The sequence below is a fragment of the Palaemon carinicauda genome, chromosome 20 (assembly GCF_036898095.1).
Source record: "Palaemon carinicauda isolate YSFRI2023 chromosome 20, ASM3689809v2, whole genome shotgun sequence".
NCBI lineage: Eukaryota > Metazoa > Arthropoda > Malacostraca > Decapoda > Palaemonidae > Palaemon > Palaemon carinicauda.
The window spans coordinates 117,079,424-117,099,338 of NC_090744.1; the positions used below are offsets into that span (position 1 = coordinate 117,079,424).

Consider the following 19,915-nt stretch of genomic DNA (forward strand, 5'->3'; position numbering starts at 1 on the left):
ACGTCTGGCTCGCTGAGTCCGGTCGCACTGGTGCATGCGTGACGGAGCCGGACGCAACATCATGGAACTGCTGCACAGTCTGTGAACTGTCAACAACCATGGGTGCGCAAGGAAGCACAGCGTCAACCCGAGACTGTCTAGACCGTCTGGGTTGTGCAGTCAACACCCTACCGGGTTGCTGAGGTTGACGCACTGCGTCAAAACAAGTCACCTCTGCTGGTTGTTGAACGTCCTGAACGTATACAACCACCTCCGAGCGTCGCTTAACGACAACGTGCGGCTGGCAACCCACACTGGGTCGCATCGGTGGAGGAACCACCTCAACTGGCAGACGCGAGTAGGTTACCTCAGCGTCAACAGGGCGCACAACCGACCGGTTGGAAGGTTGTTGGCCAGAAGGTTCGGTAGCAACCTTCTCCGCATTAAAGTCCTCTATCAAGAACGCAAGCTTGGACTGCATGTCTTGCAGCAAAGCCCATTTAGGGTCTACGGGAGCAGGTGCGGCCACAGACGGGGTTAGCGACTGAGGCGGTACCGCTTTCCATCCCTGAAAGCCTTGTTTATGCATGACATAATTGTACAGCAAAACTTCAAAGGCTCGAAAACAGTTGTGAAGTTGACTTGTAAAAAAAACTTGGAGCGTCTCCTGGCCAGGCGCCAGGGAGAGTCTACAAGATTTGAGAAGTTTATCTGGGCAGAGGCATGAACTCCCAAGCCGAGAACTTCTCTCGTGTCATATCAGACTCTCGCTCTATAAGCCAGTTTAAAAGAAGGGAAAGCAAAGGCTGTATCCCCCAAACTCCTCCTGGTGAAAAACCAGTCGCCTAGCCAACGTAAAGCTCTCTAGGAGAGCGAGAGAGCACTAGCCTAAAAACAACGGCTTCGAAGTAGCTAGGCCTAGTGTAAGCTCTGACGTTTAGGCGAACGAGGAGCAGCAGTTACAAAAAGATCCGGACAAAGATCCTTAAAAAAAATCATCATGATTTAATTAAAGTCCATAGGGGGCTAAGCAGCTTTAGGCTCCTCTCCATCTGACAGAGTCCTCAAGGGAATATCAGTAGGAGGGGGAACAGCAACTTCCTCATCTACAGGAACCTTGTCCGAAAAAAGCTGAGTCTCAAGCAAGGGAGAGACCTATCGTGGTGGCAATGCTTTACAAGCAGAGTCCACACTCACTGGTGCATTAGTAGCGGACCAGAACGCAACGTCATGTAACTGCTTGACAGTCTGTGAACTGTCAACAACTGAACTGTCAACCACAACAGGTGCGTGAGGACGCACAGCGTCCACTCGAGACTGCTTTGACTGCCTAGACTGAGCAGTCAAAACAACTCTAGAATGCGGAGGTTGACGCACAGCGTCAAAACAAGTCAACTCCTATTGTAAGTGAACGTCTTGAACGTCAACAGGAGCATCAGCAAGTGGCCTAACGTCCAAATGCGGCTGAAAAACCACACGAGACCGCATCGAGTGTGGTTCTAAACAACCTGACTGACGTGACTTAGCTACGCCAACGTCAACAGTAAGCACAAAGGAACGTTAGGTTGGCTGAAAGCCAGGATATCGATGAGATAAACGGCTAGACTCAACGGACTAATCGGCAGAATAGTCTTCCATAAGGGAGGCAAGCATATACTGCATGTCTTGCCATACAACCCATTAAGGATCAACGGAAATGGTTGTGGTAAGAGACGAGGGTAACGTCTGTGACCGCAACACTTTGCCAACAAAAAAGACTCTCGGAGTCTGTGTTACGCTTTTGTTAGGCGGCGAGCAGTTATCCGATGACTGCATAGGGTCAGAGCTGTCCTAATGGTGTAACCAGGACGCTGGACCTGTCCTGAAAGGACTGACTTTCGCTTAAGGGCTTCGAAACCTTGTGACAGGTTTCTTATGCGAAAAGCCTTCGGATGACGAGGAGAAACAACGTCTCTCTCGTCTTATGGTAGGGGAGATCTTGGTAAGATACACCCGATACCATAGAGGGAAAACGTCTGTTCATTGATCAAGGCCTCTCGAACCCATAAGTCGTTTGACATTACTTCTCCCCTGGGCTTGGGAGCATGCAAGAGGTCCCGGACTAGGTGAACGACAGGCACGAACAGACGAACCCTCGGACGCAACACTGTAACACTTTGCGCATATCACTTTATCACTTCGATTTTCTGTTTTGCACTAATTTCACTGAAATCGAAACTTTTACTGATTTCTACCTGAAACACGCAATTCTACCCTTCATTAACTGGTAGTAATTGCGAAATCAGTCGTATAATGCAAGCTCATTAATACCAACAGAAAACATATTTTAAGATAAAAAAATCAGTGGCTGGGAAAGAGACTAAACACTAGTTCATATAAACTACGTTTTCAATCTCTCACCGCACATAGCCTGGGGACGAGAATAAAAAACTAAAAACGTTTTATCCTTCCTCCCCGTACAGAGACTAGGGACGAGAGTAACTCGAGAACAACGTTACCCGCTTGAACGGAACGTTTTCTCTCCTCTCTCTCCCTCCGTCTCTATCTCTCTCTCTCTTTCTCTCTTGATTTCGCACCTAAGAGAAGAGCCCATTTATATTTCGTCAAAAAAACATGTTATTTGACTAAAGGAAAAAAACTGAAAGGTTTTTTAAATAAAAAGTTCCTTTAAAATAGAATTTAAAACATTTAAGCTAAGAAAGAATGAACAAAACGTCAGAATCGATTTACTCTTACTGCAAAGTGAAATCGTGATACACTCTCTCTCTATCGTAACGATAGAGCGCATGTTGAACGTCCTGAACGTCAACAACTGCGTAGCATAAATAAACTAAACGTTAGTTCATCTTTGAAAACAGTACGAAGACTATCAAAGAAATTCTTTCATAAAATATTACATTTAAAAAGTTTTAAATCCTTAGCTCTTTAAAAGCTAATTACGATATAAACGGCTCAACGTTGATTAACTTCGGTTACCAAGTTAGGACCGCCTACTCTCAGGAAGGGTCGCATATAAACAAAACATTAAAATTTATTTTTATATGTTTATAATAAATGGAAAGTTAATCGAAGAGGCCTAATAAAGGCGGAGAGATTTAAAATATATAGAGGAAAATCTATAAACAATTTATAACGTGATAAGATAATTACTAAAAGCCTAAACACACTTCCGTCTAAGGGAAGGGTCGGCCATTTAAAAGTGAAAGAAAGTCCATACTCTCTTTGTCACCATAATTAAATCTATCCAAAACGAGTTCAAGATTTAAGATGAAGATAAAACACCTGCATTGCGAAAGCTCAAAACTAGAATATAGTACTTCACCAAATAGATGTGAAAAACTCCAGTTTAGCAACAGCGAGTAAAGTACGTCTTGTCGACACGTCGACAGAGAGAAAATTGAGTCTTTGTTTACATTGAGAGCTGGGTATCTGGTCGACAGATGGCGCTGTTGGGCACACCCGCTACCTGTGTAGCGATCGCTGGCGAGTTTTTCCGTAGAGTTGTCTGTCGAGCAACAGAGTTGCAGCTATATAATCACCGGCTAAGTTAAATATTGAAAAATATTATTTAAAGGATGAGGAATTTCTTACCACATTAGAAGTATTAATACATTTAAATAATAACCAATGAAATAAAATACATACTTTAAAATTTAGTAGATGAGGGGCGGCTTTATTAAAAGCCGGGGAGTCTGTCTTGGAGGCTAATCGGGAAACGGGAAGAGACTTGAATATTGTCTTTTTCATGTTATTCAACCTTTCCTCCATCTGTCTTATGTCTGGCTGTGGCAGGATACCCGATATCTCCTCTGGAATGAAATATATAAATATTAATTGTTACTAAATATGGGCATTTACTTTTAATGGTGCAGAATAAAAACACTTTAACCCTACCTGGTGTTATATGTTTGAAAGTTTCAGATGTTTCTGAGCTTCATGATCACTTACGCTGGGAGGAACGTAGAGAGTAGAGGTCCCCTTTTTTGTTTTTGTTTCATTTGTTGATGTCGGCTACCCCCCAAAATTGCGGGAAGTGCCTTGGTATATGTATGTATGATCACTTAACCCTTTTACCCCCAAAGGACGTACTGGTACGTTTCACAAAAGCCATCCCTTTACCCCCATGGACGTACCGGTACGTCCTTGCAAAAAAATGCTATAAAATTTTTTTTTCATATCTTTGATAATTTTTTTGAGAAAATTCAGGCATTTTCCAAAAGAATGAGACCAATCTGACCTCTCTATGACAAAAATTAAGGCTATTAGAGCAATTTAAAAAATATATACTGTACTGCAAAATGTGCTGGGAAAAATATAACCCCCTAGGGGTTAAGGGTTGGAAATTTCCAAATAGCCTGGGGGTAAAAGGGTTAACAAATCTTACGTTATCTATAAGTGGATATTCTATCGGTAAAGCTGGAAGGTAGCCAATTAGATTTTTTGGTGCGAGGTGGTAACCCTACCCAGAGGCTGGGTAGGGGGTGGTTAGGGGTACCAGCCACCTGTATATATACTCACAGAGTGGTGAACTAGTCACTTTTCTCTTTGCCTTGTAGAGAGCGGTTGTCTCCTCTCACCTCCTCAATGTTGCCATAGAAATTGACGAACATTGTTGTTTTGCGCTCTTTAAAACTCTACATTCACATAATTCAATACTAGTTATGAAAAAACAATAATTTGATTTGGTTTTTTGAAGGGATGAGTTGTCCTATAAAATGGTACACCATTAAGCTTAAAATAAAAAATAAAAATCAATAAAACAATTTACCGTATATACTCTCGTATCGTGCAACTTTGAAGACTATATTTTAAAGTTAATTTTAAGGGGATACTCATGGATCAAGCTAGACTGTCATACAAACCATGTATCCAGGCTACAGTCATACAAACTATGTATCCATTTACTGTAGTAAAAAATTACAGCAGTATTTGATATGAACAGGATTTTGATAAAACTGTTTTACTTAGCTAAATCGAATAATACATGTAATATTCACATTTTAGTATCATATTAAAAAAGAAAAATAGCGGACATTAATGCAGCGTTGTCTTAGAAATTCTTATAATTTCATCAATAAAGCTGAACATAGTTCCTATTCATGTTATGATATTTTTACAGAAATTTCTTGAAAAAAAAAGTTTATTTTTGCCAACAAATATTTTTGAATAGTTCTTCCACAAACAAATAAAATATTTGTACGAGCTCAGTCAAGCGTGAAACTACTTTCATTAGGCAAAGACAAGAAAGAAATTTGTATAAATATATACAGTAACTTTGTTTACAAATATGCATTAAAATTAATACAGACAGAATATGGTAAAAATAACTGAATAAAATGGAATATGGATAAATAAGGCTGGTGGGGATATTAATATCACTATTAAAAGATTATATTGTACTATATTACTAGCATTGCAAAGAACATTCAATGATGTTTATTTTAAATTTAAAGTGCAATTACATTTTTTAATTAAATGTATACAAGTGGAAAATAAAAACATTTGAGTTCACATTGTCCATCATCCGTGTATTCCAAAACCTAGGGGGTGCTCTGAATGTAATGACAGCGGATGTGGTGGTTTTACTGTATTTAAAAAAGACAAAATCCGTCAAGGGTGAACATTCCTAAATTATTTTGTGGCATCAGGACACAAGTTGATAACTATTATTATTATTATTATTATTACTTGCTAAGCTACAACCGTAGTTAGAAAAGCAGGATGCTATAAGCCCAGGGGCCCCAAAACAGGGGAAATAGCCCAGTGAGGAAAGGAAACAAGGAAAAATAAAATATTTTACGAACAGTAGCAGCATTAAAATAAATATTTCCTATATAAACTATAAAAACTTTAACAAAACTAGAGGAAGATAAATTAGATAGAATAGTGTGCTTGAGTGTACCCTCAACCAAGAGAACTCTAATAATTCTATGCCACTCCTAATCAGATTTAGTGATCAAATCTCATAAAGAAATGGATACAAAACACGTTCAAAACTTGAATTTTGAGCTTGTGATATAGGGAGCGCTACTGTATCATAAATTCTGTAATTTTTCCATGGGAAAAGTTATGGATACAGCTCAAAGTCATACGTAATCATTGCTTACCAGACATTATTTGAAAGAGCCCTGCTTTACTTATATTGTTGGACACTATAGTCAACTCTTTTTAGTGAGACAGATTTGCACCGACTTGCAGGGGTGCCCTTTTAGCTCGGAAAAGTTTCCTGATCGCTGATTGGTTGGACAAGATAATTCTAACCAATCAGAGAGCAGGAACAATTTCCGAGCTAAAAGGGCCCTGCTGCGAGTCATTGCAAATGCGCCTCATTAAAAAAGACTGACTATAGTAACCATGGTAGTGGCAGGCTGTGATAATTCAAGTGAATTTGTTGAAATGAGGTTAATAGTTTAATTATATAATAATGTAAGCTTATGTGTTTACTCGGTAAAGGGAAGGTGAAGGTACTTGAGCAAAAGGTAATACTAGAGAAAGGTCTAATAACATTAAAAAGGGCCTAACAAAATAAGTTAATAATCACCCCATAATCAAGACTAGATTGAAATGTTGATATGATTTGTAAGAAGAGATACTTTAACCCTTTTACCCCCAGGCTATTTGGAACTCCCCAACCCTTAACCCCCAGGCATTTTTTTTTCTTCAAGCACATTTTGCTATATATATTTTTTAAATTGCTCTAACAGCTTTAATTTTTGTCATAGAGAGGTCAGGTTGGTCTCATTATTTTGGAAAATGCCTGAAGTTTCTCAAAAAGATATCAAAAATATGCAAAAAAAAATGTCAATAGCAGTTTTTTGCAAGGACATACCAGTACGTCCATGGGGGTAAAGGGTTGAGTTTTGTGAAACGTACCAGTATGTCCTTTGGGGGTAAAAGGGTTAATAAACATCCCATAATCAAGACTAGATTGAAATTTTGATATAATTTATAAGAAGAGATAATTTAATACAGTATTAGTTTATAGTTTGCTTCTTTCCAATCAATATGTTGACCACAGAGTGAGATTCATTCAAGTAAATAGAATTTCAATAATAAAATTATTTCAATACATACTTACCCAGTAATCAACTATTTCAATAACAAAATTATTTCAATATTTACACAGTAATCAACCATTTCTCTTACTCTTCCCCACTTAGCAAAATTTTTTTTTTTCTAAATAGGTAAAGGTCTGCAATTATTCGTGTATGAAGTTATGGTTACTACCTCAACCAGTGGTTAGTATTTCTCCCAACAGATGGGGCTTTGGTGTGAATGGCTATCAACAGGGAGGATATACAGGGGAAGAAAGAAATATCTTCTTTCTTTTTTTATTTAGAGGTCGGGATGCAGTAGCTTCGATATTGTTAGCATGTTGACTATAAGTAATAAAATAAAATCATATTCAAATTACATTCCTCTTGTTATTGAACTCACTAAGGCTCACACCAAACCAGCAAGTAAATGAAAAGAAGACTAAAGTCTATGCATTACACAAGCTCTTATATAAATTACCCCGATGCCTTAGATGACCGCGGAGGTAGCAGCAGTAGGGGATTCAGCATTATGAAGCTTCATCTGTGGTGGATAATGTGGGAGGGTGGGCTGTGACACCCTAGCAGTACCAGCTGAACTCGGTTGAGTCCCTAGCTAGGCTGGGAGGAACGTAGAGAGTAGAGGTCCCCTTTTTTTGTTTTGTTTCATTTGTTGATGTCGGGTACCCCCCAAAATGGGGGGAAGTGCCTTAGTATATGTATGTGTATGTATAAAAGTGTGTACTAAAATTTTTACCAATTACACGCACCCAAGTACCCTTCGCATACAGTCTATTACAATCTTAAATCTAGCTGTCTTATCTGAATATGAAAAGCTGATAAATTTGTTATAACTGCATACAGTGATGAAGGTTAGCACTTGTAAATATTTTAACCAATAATTTGCCCTATACACTAAGTTTACATGTATCCTCAACCGTTTTGACAGCTTCAAAACCATATCTACTTTATAAATTTGTCCCACATTTATCTCGACCATGTATTTTATATTCAATATAAAGTTCCATTAACAAATTGATATTTACATTCTTTAGTTTCTTTAATATTCCTAACTTATATTAATTTCATATTTGCTTGCCATAAACCTCTTATGATTGATGTTACAATTCACAACTTCAAAAGCTGGCCTCTTCTGTTCCTTTACCATCCTATTTTCACAGTAGGGGATTCAGCATTATGAAGCTTCATCTGTGGTGGATAATGTGGGAGGGTGGGCTGTGACACCCTAGCAGTACCAGCTGAACTCGGTTGAGTCCCTTGTTAGGCTGGGAGGAACGTAGAGAGTAGAGGTCCCCTTTTTGTTTTTGTTTCTTTGTTGATGTCGGCTAACCCCCCAAAATTGGGGGAAGTGCCTTGGTATGTGTATGTATGTATGTACACTCCCTAAAGACATCTTTTAGATTTATAAATCAATTACTTACAAGATATCCAGAGTGCAGTTACGACCTACCTTTTAACTCAGGGTGTCTATCGAGAACGTGGCTGAGGACATCAACTAGTTGGTTCTGGGAGAGGCCTTTAATAGCAACTTCCGGAGGTGAATGTGGCGATACAGTCCAACTTCTGCACTTTTTCAAGATTGGAGACATTTGCATTATCATCTAGAAAAGAAAGAAAGGTATTAGTTAACTGTAACACTCAACAAAATATAATACAATACAGAAAGGCGTCAATTTTCAAACTAAAGTTCCAAGGTGAATATAATACAGTACAGAAAGGTGTCAATTTACAAACTAAAGTCCCAAGGTGAATATAATACAGTACAGAAAGGTGTCAATTTACAAACTAAAGTTCCAAGGTGAATATAATACAGTACAGAAAGGCCTCAAATTACAAACTAAAGTTCCAAGGTGTTTGTAAGTTTTAAATTTTCCCCTAGGGTAGGCATACAATTTTCAGCTGGAAAGATCAACAAATAGTTTAATTTCATATTACAAATGTAGTCTTGCTTACTGCAATAAATTTCAGTATATATTGTTATATTGTAGCATTTCATTAAGGGATTTTGACGAAGGAAAAATCTATTTCTGGGCGAGGAACCTGTCGCCCAGTGAAATGCTCCTCATAGCACAATTTCTAAGGCATAAATATTGCTAAATATACCAGAGAAAAAAAAAAGATGCATGGAATGCCAGGAATAAACCCAGCTCGCTCACTCTAACGAGTGTCGGTATAGTAACTGGGGCGTGTTAGAACCACAACCATAGGTCCCTCACCAGTTAGACCTCTCCTCCTTCAACATCCCCCGGAACTACGAGGTGCCGATCTTCACCCGACTGCTGCCTTCTACTACGACTATCCTCCCCTTTAATTATGAGCTTTTTATACGATATCCGAGATTTACGATTTCAGTTTTCTGTTTGTATCTCCAAATGTTTATAAGTTAACCCTTTTACCCCCACCATAATGTTAAATTTCGAGCACATTTTGCTATATATTTTTTTTAAATTGTTCTAACAGGCTTATTTTTTGTCGTAGAGAGGTCAGGTTGGTCTCATTCTTTTGGAAAATGCCTGAAGTTTCTCATAAAATTATCAAAATATGTAAAAACATGTAATTGCCAGTGTTTTGCAAGAACGTACCGGTACGTCCTTTGGGGGTGAAAGGGATAAGGACCTTCTGTATAAAATTTTATTAAAGAACCTTATCAAAATATTACGAAGTACGCTTGGCCAGACTTCTGAATCATGTGAAACTGGAACAGCCATTAAAGTTTAATAAGATAGTTATAAGTATCACATTAGATATTAGGCCTTTGACTTGTGGGTGTGGGTTGAGGAAGGAAGTGTAACTTGAAGGTCTCTAGGAAAAGACAAACGACTTAAAAATTTGTGATTTGTTTCCATATGAATACAAACCATCATCCTTTAACGAGACTCGTCCATAGAAAGGAAAAAGTCCCATGAACCAAATCCGGCTGTTTTCCCGGGAAACGATAAGACCATGCAGTCCCGTAAAAGACCGAAGGTGATTAAAAGTTTGTGATTTGCTTCCATATAAATACAAACCACTGTCCTTTAAAGAGGCTCATCCGTAGAAGGGAAAAAGTCCCATGAACCAAATCCGGCTGGTTCGATTTGCCCGGGAAACGATAAGAGCATGAAGTCCTTTAAAAGAGCGAAGGTGACGATTCCTGTCAAATTCCTGACAATCTGAACATGGCGATGTCACAGGCGTTACGTCCATACCGAGTCTAAATAGTAGCTGATCACAGGAGAATCTATATCCTAGTACAGGATATGATGTCAATGTATGGGCATTGTAGAGAATTCATAGTTTCAGGTAAAATTGCATATAAAATTAGGAATACAGTATGTTGAAGAGGAAAAGAAAATTTATTACTTAACTTGTAATTATTTACTTTTATAGATTTAATTTTAATTTCATGAAATTGTTTCCGAATGTATGATTATTTTAAATGTAAACAGTTGTACAATCTAAACAGAACAATGTTGTAAAATGTAAACAAAAAAATAAATGAGAAGCTCAAGCCTCAGGTTAGGAAGTCAGTTGGAGTCATGAGCTTGCGGAAGCAACTCCAAGTGTCATTCTTGTAAATTGATTACTCTTATTTGTAGTCATCGACTGTGTTAACTACTTATTGTGTATTTTGCAACCTTCTACTTCTAAAGCTTTCAATAAATAACTGAAGACTTTCTTATTTCGTGAGACTTTTGACAGCGACGATTTAACAGTAAATGAACAATATGTGATATGAAATGTTAAATACTCTGAACGAACAAGGTAAAACGACAGTGGAGGTCCTGTAGAGAGTGGGGTTCCCCTGCTGTATGGGACCGGAAAAGCAGCCATCAAAGTAAAGTAAGTAAAGTAACCAGTATTTGGTAGTGCTGTAATCTTATAAGAATAAAGACTTCTTCAGTTCGGTTCTTTGTGTCTGTTGGAAACTAAAATGGACAAGTATGGGTTAGTGCTTGAACAAAATGTTTTCCCTGAATCTGGATAACTGGATAGATGTTAGCCTACTTATCAACTCGGAACCTGAAACTAAGGGGAATTGAAAAATGTACGGTACGTAATGCTACCATAAAATAAATAATATTCACTCGTGATCTACAAGAATTCACTACAAGCAATATACGACAGGCATTGGGAAGATACATCTTGACAAATATTGTCTGAAAAAAAAAAAGGTTGCTTGGTTATAAAACTTACTGGCCTCTGATAATTGAGCCAGCTCATAACTGCTGCACCTCAAGGCATATGTCAAAACTTTTATCTTAAAGTGCCTCTTGTCCCATGAGAGTATGCTGGCCCTTCTAAACATCCACCGCAGTCACAAAAGGTTAATGTATCCAAGGACTTGTGGGTTTAATCAGACATTTCTAGACTACTGTCTTCAAGACCTCGGCCATTAAGTTTATTCCTAAAAGAAAAAGCTATAGTAGAGCCAATGCCCATAACTTAATGAGCCCTTGTCTGAGATGACCCTTTATTCCCCTTGTTGATTGAAGGATAAACACAACTTAGGGTCTCATGAAGCCTGAACTAAAGTGCTTTGGGATATCCTTCTCTTGGTCCTGTGGGTGCTAAGAGTCTCGGGTGGTCAGTCCTAAGGTGACGAGTCCTCTTAAGGCAGCACCATAAAGCCATCGCAGGACACAGAAGCACGTCATCTTAATTCTATTTACTTACATCTCGTGGAAAGATATGGAGGACTTGAACTTAGCCCCATGAACAACTGGGTTCAGGGTCTTTGCCACACTCTCAGGAACAATTACTAAAAGAACACCATCCCATTATTTAGAATGACTTATGACATGCTATGAAGCTCGCTTCACTGATGCAAACCCTAGCAAGAAGACAGTCTTGATTGTCACGTCTCTTGTCTGACGCTGGTCTCAAAAGAGATTTGAGAAAATGGGTCAATCCCAATAAGGGGTGCCTGAATCTGCAGTGGAGAAGAAGGCTCAAAGCTCATCATGAGAAGAAAATGATTATGCCATTCAGTCTGAAGACCTTGCTCACGGCTGTGCGTTAGACTTTCACAGCAAAATATCACAAATTTTTAAGTAATTTGTATTTTTCCTAACATACTTACCTAGAACTACCTTCTTAGGAGTTACTGGTTAACTCTACCTAACCGACCAGCTTTTTGTATAGTTTATCTCCCTCTTCCCGTTTTCTATGGGGTCAACCTCTGGCAGTGTGGTACGTGCCCTGAGGCGACCCCGGGGTCAGGCAGCGTGCTAGCTCAGGTCGAATCGCCAGTAAGTTTCTGGTCGCGACGCGATAAACATCTCTCCGCGCGCAAAATCTAAGAGTTCATACGCCGATGTTAGATAAGAAATTCAACTACTGTATTAATCGCAGAGACGCTCCGACCGCAGAAATATCCTTTTCTCACCAGTTGCAGAATATGACCCACTTCCTTTAGTAGACAACCATACCTCTAAAAATATACAGGCATCTCCTGTGCAGTGCCTTGCAAATAGCCTTTCGCTCAGAGAAGATTTGGATAGTTTCCCCCCTTGAAGTGCAAGGAACTCATATTGAGTGATGGTACTTCTGAAGGTGGGACCAACAGAGTGGAATGTGCCATTGGTGTAGTTCCCTCAACAGCAAGCATCAGAAGATCTGGATAACATTCGGTGTGCGGACAACTGGAAGTCAACAGGGTCATCATGGACAACTGGAAGTCAACAGGGTCATCATGGACAACTGGAAGTCAACAGGGTCATCATGGACAACTGGAAGTCAACAGGGTCATCATGGACAACTGGAAGTCAACAGGGTCATCATGGACAACTGGAAGTCAACAGGGTCATCATGGACAACTGGAAGTCAACAGGGTCATCATGGACAACTGGAAGTCAACAGGGTCATCATGGACAACTGGAAGTCAACAGGGTCATCACGGACAACTGGAAGTCAACAGGGTCATCATGAACAACTGGAAGTCAACAGGGTCATCATGGACAACTGGAAGTCAACAGGGTCATCATGGACAACTGGAAGTCAACAGGGTCATCATGATATCCAATTTCATCAACAACCTGTCGATTACTAGGCTAATCAGACAGAAGGGAGTCCTAAGGGAGTATAAAGGAATCCTCAAACACCGGCCAAGGTTCAAGAATGGGGGAACAGAATACCAGGAGTTTCCTCTTCAGGTGTAGGGAACAGGACAATTGAAGGGGGTCTGTAGAGAGCAAGAAGTATTTATGCCTTGCGGACATATAGGGACCACTTTGACTCTACAACCTGTCATTGGCGAATGAGCGTGGTTGTTATAAAACATTCCCCTTGCCTAGAATGAACCACACTAATAGCTCTACAGTAAAGTCCACTGCCCAAGTGTACACCCACTTTGATGAGTTGCGAAGACTGTACACGACAGTCCCTTCTTGCTTGTTGACATTTACTATGACAATAGTGTTGTCACTTATCAATAATACTGGGTGCCCTATCAAGCTCTGTTGGAAAGCTTGCAGTGCAAGGAACACTGCTCACATTTCCAATAGGTTGATATCCAGGTACTTTTCTTGTGGGGAACGCAGAGAAGCATCTCTGGAGGTCGAGCGGATCTCCCCGTGAGACCTTGGTCGTCCAGTACCTTTTGCTCCAATGGAACAAGATGGGACGGGATATTGCCAGCTGCCGACCAGAAATGCTTCAAACACCACTGAAGCGACAGCTGGTGGAAAAGGCATTGTAACAGCCGAGCCAAGATTTCTCATTTGAACCGGAACATTATACTGTAATGCATCGCTACATTATCTGCATAAAGGCTAGTTTGTACGCCTTGTGGCATTCCTGCAACTGTCATTAGTTGGCAATGCAAAAAGTCCCTCTTAAAATACTACCTTGGGGTACATCACAGAACAGGTTGAAAGATTCTGCATAAATATTACCCAAGAGTTTGGAATATTCTTCCTCCTAGAACGATTCAAAGAAAAATAGGGAGGTGTTCTTAAAAACCAGTAAAATGTAATGCTTATAGTGTTGAATGCCTCAGAATTGTATCACATGCCTTCTGAATGTCAAAAAATATAGCAATAGTGATTTTTTTGTTCAAAAACTATGTACATAATTTTCCAAATGTGAAATTCTGGTTATGAGCATAATTGGGAATCTTAAAAAAAGTTATATGATCAACTCAATATATAACTTTCCTTCTTTTCCAATTTCCATAAACAACTGGTTAGCAAATTTGGTCCATAACTTTTTTCTTCCCTGACTGGGCTGGTTCTCGGTACTGCATTGCCCACACATAAAGGAGGAGAGATCTGTCGTAATCTCACGTGACTACTGTAGATGGTATTCTTGGAATTCGTCAATGAATTCTTCCCTCGGGAGAAAAGTAGCAGTGTCCAAAGTATCAGGCAAAGATAAGGAACAGGAAAAGGAAGATCTAGAAGAGGAAGAAACTCACATTTTCTTTCCAGCCTTCCTCAGGGTCGAGATCTCAAAGGCCAACAAAGACAATCACATAGAAGAAGAGAATACCATAGGTGTATTATTATTATTACTAGCCAAGCTACAACCCTAGTTGGAAAAGCAAGATGCTATAAGACCAAGGGCTCCAACAGGGAAAAAGAGCCCAGTGAGGAAAGGAAATAAGGAAATAAATAAATGATGAGAATAAATTAACAATATATCATTCTAAAAACAGTAACAGCGTCAAAACAGATACTGTATGTCCTATATAAACTATTAACAATGTCAAAAACAGATATGTCATATATAAACTATAAAAAGACTCATGTCAGCCTGGTCAACATAAAAACATTTGCTCCAACTTTGAACTTTTGAAGTTCTATTAATTCAACTACCTGATTAGGAAGATCATTCCACAACTTGGTAACAGCTGGTATAAAACTAATAGAATACTGTGTAGTATTGAGCCTCATCATGGAGAAGGCCTGGCTATTAGAATTAACTGCCTGCCTAGTATTACGAACAGGATAGAATTGTCCAGGGAGATCTGAATGTAAAGGATGGTCAGAGTTATGAAAAATCTTATGCAACATGCATAATGAACTAATTGAACGACAGTGCCAAAGATTAATATCTAGATCAGGAATAAGAAATTTAATAGACCGTAAGTTTCTGTCCAACAAATTAAGATGAGAATCAGCAGCTGAACACCAGACATGAGAACAATACTCAAAACAAGGTAGAATGAAAGAATTAAAACACTTCTTCAGAATAGATTGATCACCGAAAATCATGTAAGACTTTCTCAATACACCATTTTTTTGTGCAATTGCATAAGACAGACCTAATGTGTTTCTCAAAAGTAAGTTTGCTGTCGAGAATCACACCTAAAATTTTAAAAGAGTCATACAAATTTAAAGAAACATTATCAATACTGAGATCCGGATGTTGAGGAGCCACCGTCCTTGACCTACTTACAATCATGCTTTGAGTTTTGTTAGGATTCAACTTCATACCCCATAATTTGTAGCAAGAGATGGATAAGACCGAGCTGGGAACAGAGCAGAAGTCCTTATATTAGCAAACATCTTCAAGCAGATTTCCCTCTGACAGAGCACTCACGATGCCCAAGAATGGTCGCCAGTTCCTCTGGTCTGGGTTGCTGGTATCAGTTGGTGCAACAGCAGGAAAGTCACGAGATATAGGCAGAGGAACATTACCTTTACTAAAGGAAGGAGATTATTCTGCTTAATGAGGAATACCTAAAGAGGAAACTGGGGTCTCCTTCCCTTTCATCCAGTGGACACAAACATGGAGGAATCGGAGGAAGACATAACAGGTAAAGTAGTGCTGGAAAGGAGATATAGCACTTTTTCGGCATCAGTTTTGCCGTTGTTAGCTTCAATACCAAAGCATATCTTTTTGTCTTCTTGGCAAACTCCACCCACTGTAGAAACGGTCACACCCTACCCTCGGGTAAAAACATGATGCCGATTGGTATCAACGGCAGGTTTTAACATAAATCTTCTTACTAGTTTTTCCCAGGGAAAAATGCATGTCATCAGTCTCCGTTTATGAGAAAAAGAAAATAAAACATCCAAGATTAAGTACATACTGATAGCAAAAGTGAATGTCTAGCTAACTCACAGTAAGTGGAGATTTTTCACCACCAGTTGGTAATCATATCTACCTCATTAAATCTTTAACGGTTATTTCAGCTTTCCTCAAGCTGGTTTGTATTTGTATAGGAAGAAATAACTTTCCTCATAATTCACTGACCTCTTAAAAAAAATCTGTTAAGAACTTTCATGTGGTTCAAGCTTGCCAGCTAATGACAGAACAAAACCTTTGGTACAGAATTAAACTGATGGAAAGAACGGCATCCAAGAGCTGAACATTGATGATGTTATGAGGACATTTAGAAAATTAATTATACATACATACATACATATACCAAGGCCCTTCCCCCAATTTTAGGGGGTAGCCGACATCAACAAAGAAACAAAAACAAAAAGGGGACCTCTACTCTCTATGTTCCTCCCAGCCTAAAAAGGGACTCAACCGAGTTCAGCTGGTACTGCTAGGGTGTCACAGCCCACCCTCCCACATTATCCACCACAGATGAAGCTTCATAATGCTGAATCCCCTACTGCTGCTACCTCCGCGGTCATCTAAGGCATCGGAGGCAGCAGCAGGATTAATTATATTTCTAAGAAAAAAAATGAAAATACCATACCCGTCTGCCTTCCTTCAAATCTGAAGGTGGGGTGTCTGTCAATTGTAACCTCTTTCGTGGGGAAGTTCGTAACACTATCATCCCTTTCCCACAAGTTCTTTTGATTGGAGTTTTTTCTGATCGTTTTATTGGGCTCTCAACAGGAATAGGTGACCATTCCAAAGGTAGAGATCTTCTGCCACGACCGCGGATGATCAATTCATCGGGTGACGGGGTCGGAGAAAGGTACGATGTCGGGAGATTAATTGTTGCAGACCATGTGCGACCATTTAGCGGGTTTCCTGTGGATATAAGAGATTAAACGTGCGTTAATTGCAATAATTCTAATTATACTTAGAGGTACTTTGCACTATCTTTTAGGTCACTTCAACATACATGTACACACTTAATAGACATGGTGCCTCTAAAATTCTTTGCTTTTCTACCACAATATCAGCACAATTAATTACTAATTGACAGAGCATTGTCGTAACAATACAAGCTCATACAATTACAGCTTCAGGTCCCATATGGATATAAGACTATAAAACTAGGTGCTTCATAACATTATTACAGTTTTAAAGGACATAATCACTATGCCTTAAAATCAATAATTATAAAATTCAATTAGTTTTGATTTATACAGTATATGCATAAGATAATACTCCATGAAATACATACAGCAGTTTTAAAATTCCAATTTTTCAAAAATAATTTGTATTTTTCCTAACTATACAAACCTGATTTTTACTCTACTCAACACAACGTCTATTGGTGTACATATGACCCGCCACATTGGTTCACGGCTAACGTTTTAACCCTTTTACCCCCAAGCTATTTGGAACTTTCCAACCCTTAACCCCCATGTGTTTTCTTCAAGCACATTTTGCAAAATATTTTTTTAAATTGCTCTAACAGCCTTAATTTTCGTCATTGAGAGGTCAGGTTGGTCTCATTCTTTTGGAAAATGCCTTGAGTTTCTCATAAAGTTATTAAAAATATGCAAAAAAAATGTATATAGCAGTTTTTTGCAAGGACGTACCGGTACGTCCAAGGGAGTAAAGGGATGAGTTTTGTGAAACGTACCAGTACGATCGTTGGGGGTAAAAGGGTTAATTACACATGTACAATCCCATGAACAATGAGGCAGAGAATTACGTTTTTTGTACATCTGGCAACAGATTTAATCTTCTGTCAATCACATATTCTACCTCTTGTTCAGAGAAAGTTTGTGGATATCAATAGTCGGCCCCTGTCGTCAGCCACGAAAGTATTCGAACACAGCTTGGCCGGTCTGTCGTCTGCATGTTTGTGCAGACTGCGTTACCTCCTTCAGATGTTCACTAACATTGTCCATATGATGTTGAAGAGGATATTATGTATTAGATGCTGAAGATAAAGTGATGACTTGTATTTCCTAGTCACACAAAGGTCCCTTGGTCTGCACAGCCGTATCAGAAAGCGGGAAGGCGGACTGCGGACTTCCTTCGCTTCCTCCTTCTAACCCGGAACATTAACGCTCTGAATTTCTCACCCACATTTTTGAGAAAGAATACACAGCCCACAATCTGTATAGCCCCAGCTGGCCGAGTAGCTCTGGCTTCCACGGTAGCTGGCCGGGAAAGAAGTATTGGTCCTCTTCACTTTCTGTTCCAAGGTTCAATGAGGAGCTACAGTAACCTCAATCTCCATTCCTTCCAGAACACTGACATTAGCTCCTTCCTTTACTGATTTGTCACTCAATTTGGTGGAGAGGATGGTACCACTCGAGCACGTGCACTTTGGTATCCCAAGAATATAGGGTGGATGGATTTCTCTACCCGGAACAGCAAGTGAAGTACCTGGTACTTCTTGCTTCTGTCGGGTCCCATTGCCGTCTGCCAGCCCAGTCCTTCATCAGCCTCTAGTTCCCTGTTCTATCCTTGAGGCAGAATGGTCGTACTGGTGGAGGGAACAGAGTCTCTGAAGCATACTGCCTTACTCTTGGCCTTGGTGGGGTTGATATGATCAAGGGCAGGATGTCCTGAGGACTCCAGATTGCAGTCCGGAGACCCCTCATGCTGATTACAGAGTCCGTGAGCGTTCATGAAGGGCCTTGTGCTCATTTGTGAGAATGCTAATTTAATTAATATCTAAAGGCTGGAATTCTAGTTACATTCCTAGTTAACAGGCTAAGCTGATAGAAAACAGCAGCGGGTTGGGAGTAGACAGGTGGATTACATGATGTTGAACCAACGAACTTTCCAGCTTCATAATACATCTTCCTGATACGGTGGAGATTTACTGTGCTTATTTAAGACCTAAGTAAGTCTTGGCCATATATTATCTACATTATATTTGATTGACAAGTACCTACCTCACATGGCAAGGAATATATGGATAGGTAAAGACTGGGGATGACAGCCTAGCCTATAAAAGTGGTGCATCATAACATGTCAAGGGTCTAAGTAAATCCCGTCTCCCAATACAATATAAAGTATACAGGCCATCGCTGAAGTGAGGCTGAAGTTACCTATTGCCCACCATCATTTCCACAGCTGATGCACTTAGTTTTCAATGCCTCGGTGTCCTTCTCTACGATGATTAGTTGATCTTTGGTGGGAGGAATAACTAAGACTTTGCGACAATAAATATGGACGATCTGAGGTAAATTGTTATATTAGTATGACACTAACAGAACATAAGTGTTCATACAATATTTATAGTTCAATTGAACAATTCTGAAGATAATATGAAGCGTAAACCCGTATTTTTCCTGTTATCAAGACTCAACGACAAGATGTTACAAGGAAAACAAACAGAGCTATGACCTAACCTAACCTAAGACTACCATGAATTGGGATTTTGCTTATGAAATTAAGTACTTATTCAATTATTACCAGACTTTGCCTGAAGAATATAAAAATTAAAATGGTGTGTCTGAAGGGATATATTTAATAATGTAAGGTCCAGTCTACTAATTAATATTAAAACAAATGCAGCCGTTTTAAGTCCTCTGTAGGACAAAGACCTCAGACATATCAATTAATGTCTGATGTTTGACCAATGTCATCACCACGAGGGTCAGTGCAGGTTGGCGATGGTGGGAGACTTGTCAGATGGCTCATAGCAAACCAATCTAGTATGTGTGGCCATGACTAGTATACCTTTGCTGATCATGGCAATATGCAAACCTGTTCACCCCCCAAAGGACGTACTGGTACGTTTCACAAGACTCATCCCTTTACCCCCATGGACGTACCGGTACGTCCTTGCAAAAAAATGA

At 39.5% G+C, this 19,915-nt stretch overlaps 1 protein-coding gene across 2 annotated transcripts in view; it reads right to left on the reverse strand.

The window, feature by feature from the left end:
- Positions 1 to 19,915, reverse strand: part of LOC137614428 (uncharacterized) — a 38,005-nt gene that overhangs the window by 11,947 nt on the left and 6,143 nt on the right. For both annotated transcript variants that reach the window (XM_068344243.1, XM_068344242.1), the window contains exons 3-5: positions 16,672 to 16,952; positions 8,485 to 8,635; positions 3,625 to 3,788 (exon numbers count right to left, since the gene is read on the reverse strand). In XM_068344243.1, coding sequence (XP_068200344.1) covers positions 3,625 to 3,788; positions 8,485 to 8,635; positions 16,672 to 16,952 — 596 coding nt within the window. The remainder of the gene's footprint in view (positions 1 to 3,624; positions 3,789 to 8,484; positions 8,636 to 16,671; positions 16,953 to 19,915) is intronic.